Source organism: Hemitrygon akajei, chromosome 16 (genome assembly GCF_048418815.1).
Source record: "Hemitrygon akajei chromosome 16, sHemAka1.3, whole genome shotgun sequence".
In the NCBI taxonomy this organism is placed as follows: Eukaryota; Metazoa; Chordata; class Chondrichthyes; order Myliobatiformes; family Dasyatidae; genus Hemitrygon; species Hemitrygon akajei.
Window position 1 is genome coordinate 41,779,997 of NC_133139.1, and position 19,929 is coordinate 41,799,925.

General features: G+C 45.9%; 1 protein-coding gene across 21 annotated transcripts in view; it reads left to right on the forward strand.

Annotated features, from left to right (window-relative positions):
• The window catches only part of LOC140739994 (receptor-type tyrosine-protein phosphatase S-like), a 469,315-nt gene that overhangs the window by 250,828 nt on the left and 198,558 nt on the right, over positions 1–19,929 (forward strand). For 20 of the 21 annotated variants that reach the window (XM_073068749.1, XM_073068746.1, XM_073068755.1 and 17 more), the window contains exon 5: positions 5,676–5,861. In XM_073068749.1, coding sequence (XP_072924850.1) covers positions 5,676–5,861 — 186 coding nt within the window. Of the gene's footprint in view, positions 1–5,675; positions 5,862–6,801; positions 6,811–19,929 lie in introns of all 21 variants that reach the window. The other variant, XM_073068765.1, reaches the window with a different exon arrangement.

Sequence of the window (19,929 nt, forward strand, 5' to 3'; positions counted from 1 at the left end):
TTCTGAATTCAGTTATAGATGTGGGAATCAGCTGCTAGGCATTTATTGCTTCTCCCTAGCTGTGCTTGAGAAGATGGTGATGAGCACATGCCTTGATTTACTGCCGTCCTTCGAGTACATACACTGTTGTAGGAAGGTGTGAAGGTTTGTTGGGAGAACCCAGAGCTGGTGTATTCCAAACACCTGCTGCTCTTATCCTTCTTAGCAATAGAGCTAGTGAAGTTGGGAAATGCTACCCGAGTGGCCTAGGTGAGTAAACCCCAGTGCGTTATGCAAATAATGCATACTGTAGGGCACTGTGCCCTAGCGATAGAAGAATGAATTTTAGGTTGGTGGAAGGTACAATCAAGGGCTCTGCTTTGTCATGTATTGCATTTGGTGTTACTAGAGATGCACTTGTGTAACTTGACTCAGGCAGGTGGAGTCGATCATAGGGAAGTGTATGGTCATGCACCTCAGTAGAAGGAATAGGGGTATTGACTTTTTTTCTAAGGAGGGAGTGAATTCAGAAGTCAGAAATGCAGAGGGACTTGGGAGTTCTAGTGCAAGTGCAGGACATCCTAATGGCTAACTTGCAGGCTGAGTTGGTGATATGGAAGACAGACGCAATGTTATCATTCAGTTCAAGAGGACTCAAATAAAAAAGATGTAATACTGAGGCTTTATAACGCATTGGTCAGGCCACACTTGGAGTTTTGTGAGCAATTTTTGGCCCCATATCTAAGAAAGGATGTGCTGGCATTTGAGAGGGTCCAGAAGAGGTTTATGGGAACAATGCAGGGAATGAAAGGGTTAACGTATGAATTGCTTTTGATGGCTCTGGGTCTGTACTCACCAGAGTTTGGAAGAATGAAGGATGGATCTCATTGAAACCTACCAAATATTGAAAGGCCTAGATGGAATGGACATACAGAGGATAATTGCAATAGTGGAGCGGTCTAGGACCAGAGGGCGCACCCTCAGAGAAGAAGGACCTTCCTTTAGAACAGAGATGAGGAGGAATTTCTTCAGCCAGAGGGTGATGGATCTGAGGAATTCATTGCACACTCAGCTGTGGAGGGCATGTCATTGGGTATATTTAAAGCAAAAGTTGATAAGTACTTGATTAATAAGGGCATAAAATGTTTTGGGGAGAAGGTAGGAGAGTAAGGTTGAAAGGGAAAATAAACCAGTCATCATTGAATGGTAGAGCAGACTTGATGGGCCAAATGGCTTCATCTAATGGTCTTAGCACTAATATTCCCATGCACATGATGTACAGTAGGGTGTGTGGCAATGAAAAAAAGTAACAGTGGGTATCCTCCTGAGCTGGACTTCCCTGTCAGGCAGTTCAGAACTCTTCTTTGCATTGCAACTTTCCTTCCAAAGAGCTGGATGAAAATCTATTACTCCTTGCTCACACTCCCTTCCTTTATAATGACTTTTCCCTGATATTTAGAGAATATTGTTAGCATTCAGCAAGTTAATATTTACATTTACTCTGCCCACAAGGTCGTGCCTGACTGAAATATTGAGTGATATTTGCTGATACCACACACAGGATTTTTGAGTGTTTTGTTCTTTTTCGTACCCAGTCATTATCCCCCTGTCCTATTTTCAGTGTCCTTTCTTCTTGATCCCAGTCATTCTCCCCGTCTCTCTGCCTCTGCATCATATCATGTTTCCTCTTTCAAATATGCTAACAAAGATCATAGTGATGGGGAAGAGCTGATGGAGGTCACATCGACAGAAAGAAGGGCCACTGAATCACAGCACCTTCTCTTTCTCTCTTGTCTTCTTACTCTCTGTGGTGAACTACATATACCTGTCTGGACTGCTCCTGTGGCTCCTCCCACAGACCCCTGCTGACTGCTCCTGTGGCTCCTCCCACAGACCCCCTGCTGACTGCTCCTGTGGCTCCTCCCACAGACCCCCGCTGACTGCCCCTGTGGCTCCTCCCACAGACCCCTGCTGACTGCTCCTGTGGCTCCTCCCACTGACCCCTGCTGACTGCTCCTGTGGCTCCTCCCACAGACCCCTGCTGACTGCTCCTGTGGCTCCTCCCACAGACCCCTGCTGACTGCTCCTGTGGCTCCTCCCACAGACCCCTGCTGACTGCTCCTGTGGCTCCTCCCACAGACCCCTGCTGACTGCTCCTGTGGCTCCTCCCACAGACCCTGCTGACTGCTCCTGTGGCTCCTCCCACAGACCCCTGCTGACTGCTCCTGTGGCTCCTCCCACAGACCCCTGCTGACTGCTCCTGTGGCTCCTCCCACAGACCCTGCTGACTGCTCCTGTGGCTCCTCCCACAGACCCCTGCTGACTGCTCCTGTGGCTCCTCCCACAGACCCCTGCTGACTGCTCCTGTGGCTCCTCCCACAGACCCCTGCTGACTGCTCCTGTGGCTCCTCCCACAGACCCTGCTGACTGCTCCTGTGGCTCCTCCCACAGACCCCTGCTGACTGCTCCTGTGGCTCCTCCCACAGACCCTGCTGACTGCTCATGTGGCTCCTCCCACAGACCCCTGCTGACTGCTCATGTGGCTCCTCCCACAGACCCCCTGCTGACTGCTCCTGTGGCTCCTCCCACAGACCCCCGCTGACTGCTCATGTGGCTCCTCCCACAGACCCCCGCTGACTGCTCCTGTGGCTCCTCCCACAGACCCCCCGCTGACTGCTCCTGTGGCTCCTCCCACAGACCCCCTGCTGACTCCTCCCACAGACCCCCCCCCGCTGACTGCTCCTGTGGCTCCTCCCACAGACCCTGCTGACTGCTCCTGTGGCTCCTCCCACAGACCCCTGCTGACTGCTCCTGTGGCTCCTCCCACAGACCCCTGCTGACTGCTCATGTGGCTCCTCCCACAGACCCCTGCTGACTGCTCATGTGGCTCCTCCCACAGACCCCCTGCTGACTGCTCCTGTGGCTCCTCCCACAGACCCCCGCTGACTGCTCATGTGGCTCCTCCCACAGACCCCCGCTGACTGCTCCTGTGGCTCCTCCCACAGACCCCCGCTGACTGCTCCTGTGGCTCCTCCCACAGACCCCCGCTGACTGCTCCTGTGGCTCCTCCCACAGACCCCCGCTGACTGCTCCTGTGGCTCCTCCCACAGACCCCCGCTGACTGCTCCTGTGGCTCCTCCCACAGACCCCCGCTGACTGCTCCTGTGGCTCCTCCCACAGACCCCTGCTGACAGCTCCTGTGGCTCCTCCCACAGACCCTGCTGACTGCTCCTGTGGCTCCTCCCACAGACCCTGCTGACTGCTCCTGTGGCTCCTCCCACAGACCCACTGCTCCTGTGGCTCCTCCCACAGACCCCTGTATAAAGGCGATTGAGGCCTGAGCCCGGCCTCATTCTCCAGGATGTAGTGTTGTTCATTCTTCCAGTCAATAAAAGCCGATATCTCGCTTCTTACGTCTCAGAGTGAGTTATTGATGGTGCATCACTCTCCCATGCTCTCTTTCTGCCTCAGTGAGTTTTAGTTTCTGTTCTTCACCCCTTTGATCTCTTCTCCTTCTCCTCCGTGCTTATCTTTTCACTTCTTCCCATTTCTTTCTTCACCTTATTTTTTTGTTTTCCCTTCTGGTGAAGCCTTCCTCTATTTATTTCCATCCATTTCTGTCACTTTTTCTCTCTCACTATCTCTCACTCTTTCTCTTACATTCTTTCTCTCTATCTCTCACTCTCTCTCCCACATTCTCCCATATTTATACTCTCTCTCATGCGCTCTGTCATTCTAGCTCTATCTCTCACTCCCTATCTCTCTCACTATTTCTCTCTCTCTCTCTCTCTCTCTCTCTCTCTCTCATCTCTCTATCTCTCTGTATCTCTCTCATCCCCTTCAGTATTTCCACCTGTCCCTATCTACTTCTTTCCCTATCTAACTGAAAACAGTTATTCTCTTCAGTTTTTTCACTCTGCAGATTTTTTTTCATTTTGGGAACAAACCACAGCATGAATTAATCGACTCTGCTGCTGAGACCAGTCGGGTCAGAGAACCACTCCTGCTTCTATCTTAAATGTTTTCAGATCAAGTTCTTGCATGCTCTTATACAGACACTTACAGTATTTCTGCAATGTGTCAGAGGCAAGGGTTGTAATGTTTTGGAGAGAGAAATGTGTATTGCCATGAGCTGCTTTAATTGATGGCATGTCAAGCAGATCTTTGAGAATTTATCTTCTTGAACTTTGTTCACAGAATATAGAACAGTACAGCATGGGAACAGCTCCTTCTGCCCATGGTTTCTATCTGACAGATATTATATAAGCAAACTGTGTGAAGTGGACATGTTCAATCCTAACCAAAGCCATTTTCTAATATCACAGTTATTGACTCACTGTTCTCTAGATTATAGCTAAGTTAAGTTACCTGTCTCTTTGGTACTTGGAAGGCGGAGCACAGGAAAACATTCTACCAGAGAAATGTGGCGGAGTGCCCCCACAGCTCCACTGATTTGGGTTCAGCCCTGACCTTTGGTGCTGTGTGGGGTTTAGAACAGAAGAACACAAGGAACAGGAGCAAGCGTAGGCCACCTACCCATTGAGTTTGCTCTGCCTTTCAATAAGATCATGGCTGATTGGCCGAGGTCTCAGCTCCAACCACCTGCAGTTTTCCATAACTCTGTGAGGCAAAAATATTTCTAACTGTGTTTTAAATATATTTAATGAGATGGCCATTACTGCTTCCCTGGCAGACAATTCCACAGATTCACTACTCTCCGGGAAAAGCAATCTCACCTCAACACTATCCTAATTCTGTTCCCCTGACTCTAGAGGCTATGTCCCAGAGTTTTCCCTGTGAGTCTGTGGAGTTTCCTCCGGGTGGCCGGGTTTCCTCCCACATCATGAAAACATGTAAGTTGGTCGGTCCATTGGCCACTGGCAATTCTCTTTAATGTGCGGCTGGGTAGTGGAGTCTGGAAGGAGCTGATGGCGATGTGGAGAGAGTAAAACGGGATTAGTGTAAATGAGTGCTTGGTGATCTGAGTGGACTTGTGGGATGGAAGGCCATTTTCTGACTCCATAGAGCTGTCACAGAGGCAGTGAACCTTGTGTCATTCCTCCATACCTGGACCCATCCTCTACTTATTTGGCACTTTCCCCAGTTCTGAGCATCACTGTTCGTTCCACATCTCCTGCCCCATTTTAAATCGTCCTGGGGAAGTCTTCAATGCTTTCCTCTCTCTGTTTTTCTACTGAATGACTTATCACCCTCAGTGACTTTTTTAATGTTGTACTTCAAGGGATCTGAGTGTTGATAACAAGGCTAGCATTTCTTGTCCAACCCTCATTGCCCTTGAGAAGGTGGTGGTGAAGGTACCCAGAGTTGTAGGATTTAGATCTGAGATGATGAAAGAATAGTTTTACGATTCTGAGTTGGTATTTTGTGGAGAACAGTCTGTAGGGAGTGATATTCCAGTTATCTGACTCCTTGTCCTTTGTGATGAGAGAAGTTTCAGGCTCTGAAGATGCATAAGTAACTGTAACATGTTTTCGAAATGGTGCCTAAATGTTTTGGTTATGGATGGTATATGAGTCCTGAAGCCTGCTTGAGCTGGATGACATTGAGTTGTTGAAGCTATGACTTTTCTGGCCCACAGTGGAATTTCAGTAAGAAATATGGACAATGTTGGCTTTCACTTTTCAATGCTAGTGCAGATGCAAATTTCTCTAACCGTCTCCCCTTCTTGCCTGCAGAGGACCAGTTGCCCTCGGGTTTCCCTAATATCGACATGGGCCCCCAGCTGAAGGTGGTGGAGCGCACCCGCACGGCCACCATGCTGTGTGCCGCCAGTGGAAACCCCGACCCCGAGATCACCTGGTTCAAAGACTTCCTGCCGGTCGACCCCAGCTCCAGCACACGCATCAAGCAGTTGCGGTCAGGTAGGAGCTGGAGTGAACAAGATATTTCCAAATGATGCAAAAATGATTAACCTGCTTCTTTAAAAGAAAATGTGGAACCAGAAAGTCTTTGTGTAGCTGTTACTGCCGTGTTGATGTTTGTGACGTCCTCATAGCTTGTCATTCCGTCTGTCTCTCCTGTGCATAGAGCTTTCTTTGATTCATGCTGCTCACTGCTGTGACTGTATCTCCAGTTCTTTTCATTATGTTTTTCAAAGTGCCTCTTTTCTCCCTGGGACGACTGTACCTCCATTTAGTTGTTTATAATTTACTTTTTTTTTTCCTTGTTTTAATTATCTCTTTTTTTCTATTTGGGATTCCATTCTGTGACCAATGTGTCAAATTGAAACAAATCGTTGAGATTGGGAAACTCTTACCAAGGTATTTTTGCTGCCCTTGCTGGTTGTGGTATATACAGGTGAGCAGGCAGCATCATTCTGACACACTGGAACCATTGGCAAAGTTTATCACGTACCTTACAGTACATGGTGCCAAAACAATACAGGCCGGACGAATTCTTTAACTTTATATTAAGCCTAAACTAAAACATGTTTTAATAAAGGAACTAACGTAAAATTGTTTAATCTAAACCTCATATCCTGCAGTGAGCTGCACTTAATCCTTAAAATGATTGACCTCTTAAAATCTCTCAGGCACCTCTGTTGCCATGGTTTTGAACTTTGAATTTCAGCAATATCCTTGCTATTTTGCGATTGCATGTTGCTCTCTGTAGTATCAAAATCAAATAATATATTAACGATCATTTAACTAAGATGATAATGAATTGAATTAACCGATTTTACTAATGTGTTTGAACCTAAGTAAAATATTTAAAGTTTTTTTAATGTTACATAACAATGACTATGTAGCTGAATAATGTCTTCTATACTGTTTTCTTTTTTTCTGTTTCTTAATCTTAAAGAGTCATTTGGTAAGTATTGTCCTTCGAAGCCTAACTCACAAAACCCTCTCCAGACTAATGTCACAAATAGCTTAAAATGCATGCTTGCATTTTACTAACTATTAATAAAACCTGCTGGTCCTACCCAACCAACCCACACGAGATTGTTGTTATTTTAAACCCCATCAGAGAACCCTGCCTATAACCCAGCAACAGATTTTACCCAGAATCCCTTAGGAATTCTTCATGCTGCACCCTTTTGAACAATACCAGTTTCTGCATCCATTCTTGTTTCCTGGAGTTCCACATCTAACCCATACAGATTCTTCTCCAGTCTTGGCTTAGGATCAACCATGCTCTGTTTTAATGTGTGCTATAAATTGTTGTATTCACATAGGGACCGTGTTTGTTACTCTAGTTTAAATTTAAATAGAGTATTAAATGTTTTCCTAAAGTAAGCAAGCTCTCTCCAGCACCAGCAAGCAAATATGAATTGAGGCTTACAGAGCAGAATGAGTCATGAATTAATCTCAGGTTGGTAAGCGAGGCAGTTAATGTTGGAGCTCAACAGTTATTGCCATGTAGTTGGACTGTTATGATTGGAGTTACTTCTCAGTTGGGACACCTTGCACGGATGGGATGAAACATTTGGGGGGATGACTGCAATTTTAGACATTACATTTGGGATTGGGTATTACAGGTAAAGCTGTTCAGTCGTCATGGTACAATTGGCAATTATGGCCTCAGGTTGATCAATCTGGGTACAAGTGCTCTCCTCTGGTTGGGTTTGTGCAGTAACAAATAGAAACTAAACAAGTCAGGCAGCATCCTTTGAGAGGAAAACAGAGTTAATGTTTCAGGTCAGTGATCCTTTATGGAAAGGGTCATTAACTTCACTCCACAGATGCTGCCTGACCAACTGAGTGTTACTAGCACTCTTTAGCTTCCTTACACATTTCCAGAATCTGCAGTTATTTTTTCCCCCCTTTTCCCATGCAGTTCGTCTGGGTGTTGCTGTTGGGGCCTACACATAGAGCGTGAAGTTAGGCGGTGTAGTTGAAAGCTACAATTGGGACTGGAATGAAAGGACAGTATGATCTTAAAGTTGGAGCAGTAAAGAATGGACAGTTGTCAATGAAATAGTAAAGGTGGGGAGATAACATTTATTTGGGACAGTGGTATTAGGAGGATATTGGAGCTGTAATGTTGGGTTAGTATCACTGGGGTAGTATGACTGGTATTCAATAGCTAGAGTCCTACAAGTGAAGTAATACAGTCGGAACTTTACAGCTGGAGCAGACAGCTGAGTTGGTAGGATTGCTCCTACAGCTAAGGTGGTAAACAGGAGAATAATATTTAGATGGTAAAGGTGGAGCAGTCCAGTTGGTAGGGATAGATGGAGCAGTGTGTTTGGACATAATGAGCAGTGGATTTGGCTGGTACAGTTGAAGTGGTACTGACATAGTGGTACAATTGGGTTTGGATTAATATATATGAGCAATCTTGTTGGCACAGTGTGGTTTGAGAGGTATTTTTGGGCTGTGGAGTTGGAGAGGTATTTTTGGGCAGTGGAGTTGGAGAGGTATTGTTGGGCAGTGGAGTTGGAGAGGTATTGTTGGACAGTGGAGTTATTGTTGGACAGTGGAGTTGGAGAGGTATTGTTGGGCAGTGGAGTTGGAGAGGTATTGTTGGGCAGTGGAGTTGGAGAGGTATTGTTGGGCAGTGGAGTTGGAGAGATATTGTTGGGCAGTGGAGTTGGAGAGGTATTGTTGGACAGTGGAGTTGGAGAGGTATTGTTGGGCAGTGGAGAGGTATTGTTGGGCAGTGGAGAGGTATTGTTGGGCAGTGGAGTTGGAGAGGTATTGTTGGGCAGTGGAGTTGGAGAGGTATTGTTGGGCAGTGTAGTTGGAGAGGTATTGTTGGGCAGTGGAGAGGTATTGTTGGGCAGTGAAGTTGGAGTTGTACTGTTGGAGCAGTGCTGATAGATTGGGATAGGCTGTAAGGGCAGTTCTATGAGGAAAATTAATTGAGTAGCATAGATGAAGTGGGATTATTAAAATGGTACATTCGGAGTTGTGTACTTACCTGGAAATACTACAGTTGGAATCACTATTGGGACCAAATAGTGGAGCAACCTCAGTGATTCGAATGACCTAATTTTATTCCTATGCTTAATGGTCTTATAGTACGATTGGAGAGGTACAGTTTCTGTACTGTTAAAGTGATATGACTGGCTTGGTATGGTAAGGACCCTACAGTTACAGTGATGTTATTGCCACAATACAGTTGCAACAGTATGGTCAGATGATATGATTGGAGTGGAACATAAAATAGTTTGGTCTTGTAACACCGTTGGAGTCCTCCGATTGAGGTAATGCAATTGGGTAAGACTGTTGGAGGGGTTTATTTAGGACAGTGTATCTTGTGACAGTATTGGTACATACAATATCGTGATCCTCCCACTGGAATGGATACATCGACATCCTGCAATTGGCCCTCATAACCCCGGGCCATGGAAGGGAAAATGGTATCAAAGTCCCATTCCTGACCGTTATTAGGGACCATCCAGGCACAAGGCACCAGGCAGGTTCTGTTTCCTCCTCCTATGTTAGTGTATCACTTGGCCAGTTCCCCCATGCAAGATAACCTGATGAAACTTGAACCTATGTTCTTTAGATTGTTCTCCACAACTGATGATTGATTAGGGATTGTAGGCTTTGGCCTACTGTGAAAGTATCAAATGCCATTCTGAAGACTTGCAATTGAGCCCTGCCATTGGGAGAAGACAGAGTTAATTTGAAGGTGTGTAGAGTGCTAAACTGATGGAGGTAGATCAAGACATTCCTAAGTAGAAACAATAGCTTCTCTAATATACGGCAGCAATAGAAATGATTCCTGGGAATTAAAAGTCCATTGAATCTTCACTGCCTTAACTTATGAGCTGCATCATGATATCACTACAGACTGCTTCAGTACACTTTACAGCCACTGAAGTATTTTTGAATTGTTGCCTCTATTGCAACGTAATACAGTGAGGTGGAGATGTTAGATATTTATCAGAAAGACGCTATGTTTTGTTGTTTCCATTAATCATGCATCAGTTAGCATTGTAAGCATTTATATCATGAATCTAATCATCAATATGTTTATTAACCATAATAGATTAGAATCAGTGCATGCATCAAGCACTGTACTGTAAAAATCAGCATTCCCAGAGGGCAGCAGCGCACAATTCTGTTTGCTGGAAGGATGACTGCATATTTAAAACAGCTCTGAGGGCCACTCATGGTAACATCCCAAGGTTCCTGAGAGGGTCTGGCAGATCTCTGATGTTGGACTCCTTGTGGAGTTTAATGCAGAGAGACATTTTCCTGCCATCCCCGGTAGTTATACTGGGAAGGCTGGTCACCTAACCAATGCCATGTTAGATTTGACTCCGGTTCAGTGACTACATCCAATTAATTGATGAGGAATGGCTGTGGGGGACACCGGTAAGTTTCACATTATTGATATTTGTTTTGTATTGATTGTGTTAACAAACTGCTAACAAGTCAATTTCGCTTTCAATTATTACCAGTCTTTTTACTTTTTAAATCTTTTTAAAGCCAACGTTTTTGTTATCGTTTTAATTTACTAACAGCTTGATTCATTTTTTAAATTAATTTTTCGTTGTTGATTTCCTTGGTGGCAAATATTTTTCTCTGACATTTACGAGAGCCAGAGTTATTGACAAACTCACCCAGCTCAGTGATGCCTTTGATAGCTGAGGAGCCAGAGAAGTGGTTCAGCAAAGCTGTCAAAGCCTTCCTGCTGGCTGGAGTAGTTGTTCCCAGTGGGAAGGCCCTGCGCAGTACAGACCTAGCCAATTCAGAGCCAGATTCAGAAAGCTGCTCCTGGTAAGTGCTAGCAGTGTGGCAGTGTACACACCTCACATTTCTCTCCTCATTGAGGTTGGCCAGGCTAAACCATCCCACAGCCCAGTGTTATTGAGGGTCCTGCAGTCACCTATAGGAAATGCTGTAATGGAATCTCCAGTATTGATCCACTGACATATGACACTCTAACAAATGACTGGAAACTCTTTGAGGACCCAGTTATCAGTCACAGTTCTCCTACTACTGACAGTGCTGTGATATTATTCACTCAGCTCCATCCACTATTTTCTTTCGGCTGGTGCCTGCAGAGATTACTTTTGTACAAAGGGCTTGGTCCAAATGCTGACGGGCACCTCACCCCAGTAAAGAACAGTTGCCTGGCCTGCACATTGCTGTACCAGGAAACCAGCGTGACTCCTCCCCTGCCCCCTGCCTCCTGCTTGTCTATGCATTATTGTGCACAGCTTAGTACAGAGAGGCTGCCCGGCTGTTGAGTGGGCTGGAGCTGTGGTTACTGTGGGAGGTGGGACACAAAGCAGGATGAATTGAGTGATCTTGGTGGAGAGCACAGAAGGGGGAGACTGTAATACCAGTCACATCCATCAGGTGGAGAAGAGGGAGATGGGTAGGTGTGCAGTGGGACGGGCGTCCATTTATGGGTCAGGCATTGCCAATGCCCAGCAATGGCAAATACTCACTGCATCCAGCAGGGTGCAGCACTGAGCCCAACATCGCAGTGTTGAACCCCACCAGCCTTTCCACAGAAAGACATGTGCGATGGCTCTGGTGAAGAGAAGGGTCCCAGCACAGTCACTTACACCCCTCCCCCTGTATATAACTCTATAATGATTCAATTTGTTGCTGATTCATTCTCGTTCTCGCGCCTGGAATATTAAGTGCAGCACCAGTGTGTATATTCAGGTAGGTAAGTTTTAAATGTACCTGTAAAGTAACATTAGGAGTGTGGTTTCTTTAAAACAAGATGTTCTTGGCACTGGTTCCATCTCACTCTGTCCTGGCCCTCTTTGCATGTATCAACCTTCACAGCCTCCCCAAAAACACTAGTGGGTTTGCGTCACCTCCGGGCTTTTCCCTAATATTGAGAGGAAAGAAAATCATTTAAGGTATTCCAGTCCCCAGTGGATCAAAAGCTGGTTCCTCAGGGAGGCCTGCAAATGTCGAATGTAATGCAAGCGGCTGACTTATTAGCACAGTGGTTGGTTTACTTCTGTCACCAGGCCCCTGCTGGTAAACAGAACAATTCCAACTGGGAGCTCTTCACTGAGGAGGCTCCTGTTTGAACTAATTAGGCTTAAATGATATGGCCTTATCACATCTACTGATATGAGTGGGACTTAGTTTTCCAACTCCCCATCCCTCAGTCTCACCTCCTTCCATTTCCCAGAGTGCTTATTTTACGGGCTGTTTCCCTTCATTCATTCGCTCCACGTCCTCAGCCCACGCAATCTCCCTTCTGTTCCCCTCTCTCTGCACCGCCCCTCCCTCCTCTCCCCTGCTGCTGCGAACACCTGGCGCTTGCTCTGGAGGTCATCATGAGGGGCAGGTGGCTGGAAGCTTTAGTGCAAACTGTAGGAGCTGAGGGCTCGGAAATGTTCAGCGTTACTTCACAAAGAAACGCGTAGGACTGGTTGATCCTGGAGTCAGAGACACCGGCCAGCAGGAGCTCCAGTTCAGGACCTGCTTGTTGCATTGGATGTGAAACTCCTTCCAGTATCCAAAGCTTCTATTAAATCATAAACCATGGAACACTAATAAAAATATATTCTGACTGCTCTCCCTTCCCACCCTTCTCCTCTCCTTTAATTAATCTCAGCTCCTGGTGCCAACACCATCACATGTAGGTGCTTCTTAATAGCTAACTATCTGCTATATTAACTGTACCTAATAACCCTAACAGATTAACACCCCACTCCCTTCAGAAACACAGTTTCAGGCTGCAGTTTGGCACATTCTGGTAATGAATCTAAATCCGACACGTTTGGAGAGGGATGGTTTCCCTTTATCTATATATTGTATTTTCTTTTATTTTACTTTGATGTGGAAGTTGGGTGTTGTGTTTCTTTCCTCGAGCTGACAGGAAGTGATGTCAGTGTAGAATATAGCATTGTGATTGACTGTTTCACTGTGAGTGGTGTCCAGTTTGGCCAGGCTGCTAGTGCTCTTCCCCACAGCTGATCAAAGACTTCTATTGACCACTGCTTAGGGTAACCTGACATTGACCCAAAATTCCTGTATCACATTCCTACGAGCACAAAACTGTCCCACAATTTGCCAGCAGTGGGCTGTAAAGAGCAAACTGCTACACTGACACGAGAGATTCTGCAGATGATGGAAATCTTGATCAATACATACAAAATGCTGGAGGAACTCAGCAAGTCAGGCAGCATCTGTGGAGGGGAATAAACATAATATTTCAGGCTGAAACCCTGGAGTTTTTTCCAGGGAGTCATTGAGTCTTTCAGACCATATTTAACTCACAGTACAACACAGAGGCAGCAATTCAGCCCATTGAGGTCTATGCTAGCCCCCCCCCCCCCCCGCCTGCCCCATTCCCTCAGTCCTTCTTTGCCCGGATTCCTTCAACAACTCATTTTCTCTCTCTTTGAGTCTTTTGACTGCAGTATGCAGCTGATTGAGGGAAGGAGAGGGGAACACCGAGATATAGGCGAACCCCACATGGTGACAATGAGAACTTGCAAACTCCATAGAGAACATGCCTAAGGTCAGGATTAAACCTGGGTGTCTGGTACAGTAAAGCAGCGGCCCTACTCACTGCACCACCCAATAACAAACTTCTCCAATACCCTGCCTGTGGTGAACAGACTCATTCGAGAAGGTCGTTACAAAGTACTGGAGCTTTGTTGCCTTGAGTTAGGGAATACATGGGTAAAATAGGATGAGGTGGATAGAGAACGGGGAGCCACTTTGTCTCTCTGTCCTGGAACCTCAGTGGGAAGTGAGGAGATCTGGTGCCAGTAGAATTAACATCTTGCTTCATTGGATGACTTCCACAGCAATCCAGTGAATTTCTTTTGCCCACCAGAATGATCTGTCAGTAATCGATAGGTGAGGCATCAGCTGCAGGACAAAGTGTGTCCATTGCCTCACCCCCGCATGGAGGCAACTTCTCCAGAGCACCAGAAAATTAGTCAATGTGACACCTTGGCAGAACAGGGGACATTTATCTGGGCTTGGGGCCAACCCACATTGTGGGGAGGGAGCTGTGCTTCACCTAACCTGGAGTAGATCCTGAAAACCTGGAAAGTGACTTTCCATGTGCTAACACCCTCCTCTGTAAGGAGTCAGTTATTAGCTGGCCAAATTGAGAACAGAGACATTTGATACAAGATGTCATTACAGACAGTGAATACATTCCATTTGAGAAGCCGGATATATCTTTTAGTTAAAATAGAATTCCCCATTTAAAAATTCAGTTGGAGTGTGCTGCACTTTAGTGCTTAATGCAGTGAAATGTGAAACTTTGAGGAAATGTGGGCACGTCTGACAAGTTTTACACAATATCCTTTCAATTTGTCTGCACATCCAATGGTCTAACTCATGGCAGATCCCAGGTATGTGTCTGTGCCTAACGGTGCACAAAGCACACGTCGATGTGTCCATGGTACCAGCCATCCCTAGGCCACTCGCACTGTCATTGGCACTTATAGCCTTAATGTAGCTTCAGTATTAGCAACAGGGCAGATGCCAGCTCTCATCTTTGTGTCCTCAATGCCCCCACCTCGTGACCCTTTCTCACCCTCCCATTCAGCTGCCACTCACCTGAAAATACTCCCCCAGCTCCTGAGCTGCCCATCCTAACAACCTTCTAACCAACTTCCTGTTCCTAACTTTCTACCAAAGTAAGGTCTGATCCCACCATGATGCTCCACGCTTATCTCAACCCCCACTCTCCTGATCAACTGAAGAGCTATCTCTCCCAACCCCAAAAACCTCCCCACCCCAGTCTTTTCTCTACCACCTGGCACTGGACTTAACCTGGTTTCTTTGCAATGTATCTCAAGGCTTATGATAGCTCATTCTCATCAGTAGTGCACTGGGCCTCAGACAACGCTGGATATCCCAGCAACAGCCCTCACTCAAAGCAGTCTTCAGACTGCCATCCACCTACAGCTTAATGTACCTAAGACAGGAACAGCTCACTTCCTAGGGAAGATGCATCGTATAAATTACAAAGCAGTTGTGTGTTACCATCCAAAACTCAGGACTCCAGAGGCCACTATTTCTTGGTAGAGTGCACTAGAGTCACAGAGATACCTATAGATTAGAAAGAGGCCCTTGGTCCCACTGGGTCTGCACTGACTCCCATCCATCCATTTATGCCAATCTCATTTTTTAATCTCCTTACTTTCTTATGAGCTCCATCCCCCTAGATTCTACCATCACCCTATACAAAGTGGCTAATTAACCTACTGATCTGCACATCTTAGGGATGTGGGAGGAAACTGGAGCATGAAGAGGAAACCCAAGGATTTCAGAGGGAGAACATGCAAATTCCACGCAAACAGTGCCCAATGCCAGGCTTGAACCAGGTTCTGGACACAGTGAGGCAATGGCTTTACTAGCTGCGCCATTCTGCTGCCCTCTGTTGCACTGTGACTTGGGTCAGGAAGCCTTTCCACCTATATAGTCCATCAGGCAGTCGTAATAACCTTGCACTTGGAGAACAGATTCTTGCCATCCCAGCTAACAGAGAGGGAGTGCTTGTTCTACAGAACTTCCCAGAGTGTACGGGCAGAGATTCACCTCCCTTCCAAAATGGCTGCTGATGATCAATTCCTGTGACCTGTTTGAGCCCTTTATCCAAGAGCACAAGCATTTGGATGTGCCGGATTTTAAGAATGTGGTAAAATGTTGCCTGAAATTGTGCCCCTTTGCTAGTACCTGCCACCTTTTAAAGGAAGATTGTGCCAGACTCTAGGAGGAGTCAAAAGACCTGACTTCTCACAATGCTTTAAATATCCAATCAGAGCAACATTGGATTTGCCTATCGAATTGGTTGCCATGGTATCTGTGGGATAGTATTGGGGTGAGTGGAAGGGGCAGGGCATATCGTCCTCAGCCAGTGTTCATTGTGAGCCAGGTGGTGGAAGCTTCTCCGGTACCACAAGTGTTGATGTTGAGGGGCAACCTTGTGCCTTGGTTAGATCATTTGAGTCTACGTCGAGATGTTCCATGGAATTTGAACTTGTGTGAGGGAATGTCCTGTTTCTCTGCCTATTTTACATCCAGATCGTGTGGCTTTTTGGGAAAGCTGTCTCTTCACCCCACCCCACCCCCCAGCTTTGTCCCAACAGCCTTGAAAATTGTGAAGCACGCGCTATGCATTGTGGCATGGTGATCTGAGATGGTCTGGGCCTTGTTTACTCATCTCACCCTTGTCCAGGATTACAGCAAATTTCATGAAACGGACAACTATAAGTTTAGTGGCTTTTTTAAACTAAGTTTTATAAGCAAAACCCTTACATGTAGTAATGTAATCCCAAGCACAGGAAATGGGATTGTATCATGAGTTTGAGTAATGAACAATTCCACTGTTCATGTGGTAGAGCCTCCCAACAAAAAAATGAAATGTCTGAGAATTCAAAGCCAACCTGAAACCTGGAGATTGTCCATCCCAAAGAAGGCGGTTTCCAATTCTTCAGGTGTCTTCATGTGACCTGTGTCCAACGTTGTCCAATCACTCTAAACACTGCCTCCTCCCGTTTGATCCCCAAGCGTAATCAAGCTTGTGGTGCATTACCAACCCTCCTCAGTCATCATCCAATGTAGGTAATTGCTCAGTGATTCATCCTCCCTTTCCACTGGTCAGCGAAGACCAGCAGTCCCTTGCACATTACCTTCCCTCCTCACTGGACACACAATTATGTCAGTCCCTTAAAACCAACTCCCCAATATATTGGAAGTAGCAACATTATACTCAATTAGATGATTCTTAGTGCAGGAATCCCTGTTCCTCGCCTTATCTCCAGCATTTTAATAGCTACCGTTTTTTTTCCTTTATACTGCACCAACCATCGCCATTGGGCTATAAACGTGCAGGAGCAGTGTGTGGTTAAGCGCCTTGCTTCGGCTGAGACTCAAACTAATGACCTTCAGATCACCTGCCCAAAGCCTTAACCACTTGGCCATTTGAAGAACCCCTGTGGGGTTTTCTCAAGATTGTTCATGTGTGCCCTGGAGGTCAGTCTCCACCTGGTCAGTTATTGACTGTAAGACCAGCAGCAAATGGGAACAGGCCAGCATTGAGTTCTGAGTTAAAATCTGAGACCCATCACAGGCTGCAGCATCTGATCAAAGATGTCAATTCAGTGGTGAAAAGAGAAAAGGTCCTCTCGGTGTGAACGCTTCCTCCAGGGTGCTGGCATGCACTAAGGCACCCTCTTGTGGCCAGTCCTTGAACAAGTTCAGAAAGATGAGGGGAAGTCTCATCGAAACGTACTGAATACTGAAAAGCTGAGATAGAATGGACATGGAGAGAACATTTCTATTTGCAGGAAGGTCTAAGATCTGAAGGCACAACCTCAGGATAAAGTAATGTCCCTTTAAAACTGAGAGGAAGAAGAAGAATGGTAAATCTCTGGAATTCATTGCAGCAGAGGGCTGTGGAGACCAAGTCAATTAGGATAGAGATTAACAGGTTCTTGATTGGCAATGGGGGGGGGGGGTGTTAAATGTCATGTGAAGAAGGCAGAAGAATGGGGTTGAAATATAGAATTGGCAATGATTGAATGGCAGGTCAGACTCGGTGGATCAATTTGCTAATTCTGCTTTTAAGGCTTATGGTCTTGTGGTCTAACAACAAAGCAGACTTGTGCTTAAGAAAATTTCCTTGTCATGAATTAAAACAGAGTGAGTGTTAATTCCCTTTGTGCTCATGAGTGTGCTGTTTGCTGTAGACTCCGACATTGAAACACGTTTAGGGTTGTTGCTCGTGTCCAAGGCCAGGTCTGTGATGACAGTGGAGGAGAGGCATCCAGCAGCCTCTGGCTGAGAATTGGGGCAGGTTTGAAGAGGTAAAAGTAAGTAAATGGTGGGCCATGTGGGTGGAGGTGAGGCAACCGTGTCAGTAAGCAAGACTGGGGCCCCAAGTTGTAGTGTTAGCAGTGATCAGCACTGTGAATAGCTAGTTGTCCCAGGAGTGCTCAACAATCGTCAACTCTCCATCTCTGATACCTGCTTGTTATGCTACGATAAACGTGAGCCACTCACCATTCTGGATATAACCCAACCTCTGCCTCATCTCTAAACATTCACAGCAAAGGATAATTCTGCTTCTCTGAAAATGCAGACTGGAAGCTGCAAATCCTATGAGGTCAAAGTTAGATCAAACGGAGAGGATGCTAATTCACCCTTGGCTCTGCAGTTGCTTCTCTGCTTGACAAGATTGCTCAGCCTTGGTCAGAGTAAGCTGTGACATCAGCTGCTTGGATCTGAAGAGCTGAGATTAAGCTGATGTCAGTGAATTTCAGATTTAATTGGAAAGTATAGCTAATTAAAATCATTGGCACCTGCAGCTCCTTCACTGAATTTTTCCACACTTTAAATTTTGATTACAAAGTTCACTGGATTTCCTTCTGATGGAATATCAGGTGAGAATTGTGATTCACTTTTTGGGCCGCATGTTTATAAAATGAAGCTGCAAAACGATAAATATATCCGCAACCAGTTCCGTTCCTTCATCTCTTCCAACTGTGAAGGCATTAGATTTCTCACGTTTGGCTTACCGTAGTCTTTCATTCAATGATCCTTCCATCAGTCAAGGAACCAAACATTGCATCGGCAGACTGTAACCAAGTGGAGAGGAGAAGGGTGTGGCAGCTTGGAGTCAGATCTCACACAATTGCACATGCAATTTCTCTCTCGCTCGCTCGCATACACGTTTATTATCTCTCAAACACACACACACTCACTCATATGCACATACAATCTCACGCACACATGGACTCGTACTCATTCATGCACATACAATCACACACACACACACACAGATCGATTCAAATAAATACACATGTACACACATCACACACACACACACACACACACACACACACACACACACACACACACACACACACACACACACACACACACACACACACACACACACACACACACACACACACACACACACTCTGATGGTGCTCTCCCATGCCAAATTCAATACCCATCAATGGCTCAGGTTGGCTCCCGGTCTGCCTCCAATTTCCTTTCCCCCCTACCTCACTCACTCACTCACATTGTAATCATAGGTTCCTAGGATCATAGAATGACTGATGCCAACCAGTGTGAAAAATAAGCAAATGCTATACAGTGTTCCAGTAAGAAAGTGGCCAACACCAGTTTCCATTGTGAATGCACCTTTCACCCACAGTTGCCCAGTCTTGGCCACCACACTATGGGGAAAATGTGACTGCAATGGAAAGCGTACAGAGGAGATTCACCAGGATGTTGCCTGGATTGGAGAACTTCAGTTAAGGGGTGAGGTCGGACCAGCTGAGTTCATTTTCCCTCAAGCAAAGGAGGATAAAGGATGACCTGGTAGAGGTACATGAGATTATGAGAGGTGTAGATAGTCTTTTTCGGTAGGGTTATCAAGAATAAGAGGACATGAGTTTAAGAAAAAGGGCACTAAAGGAGATCTGTGAAGATAGATATGTGGACCAGTCTGCCTGATACAATCGTGTTTAAGAGGTATTTAGACAGGCACTGAGATTGGAAAGGCATAGAAGGATGCTGTCTTAATACTGACAAATGTAATGAGTATGGATGGACTAAATGATCAGGATAGACACAGTGGGCAAAATGATCCATTTCTCCAGTATAATGCTGACTGGAGCTGACAGCACCTAATCACTGAATTGTCAGGAATTAGGAAAAAGGACTGAATAAACTTGAAGTAGAGAGGAATTAGAATTTATTTTCAAATGAGTGGCAGGAGAATGGTCTCCTTCCTTGTACTGACCAGATGAAGTGTCCCACTCCAGCCAGTAAGGTCACGCCTGACACCCTGCCAACAGATACCTTGTCACAAATATCTCGTGGGCAAACATCCACCTGTGCTCTGAGTTTTGGTAGCTCTGGATCTGGGGAGCTCTGCATTCCCCTCCCCTCAAACGTGGCACCTGCCCCACAGGGCAGTCTTCCTTTAACTGGAGGTCCACCAGCAGTTTAAAAAAGAATTAAGTGTTTATACGTCTGAAAACTTATCTTCTAAAATCTGCTTCTGCTGCTA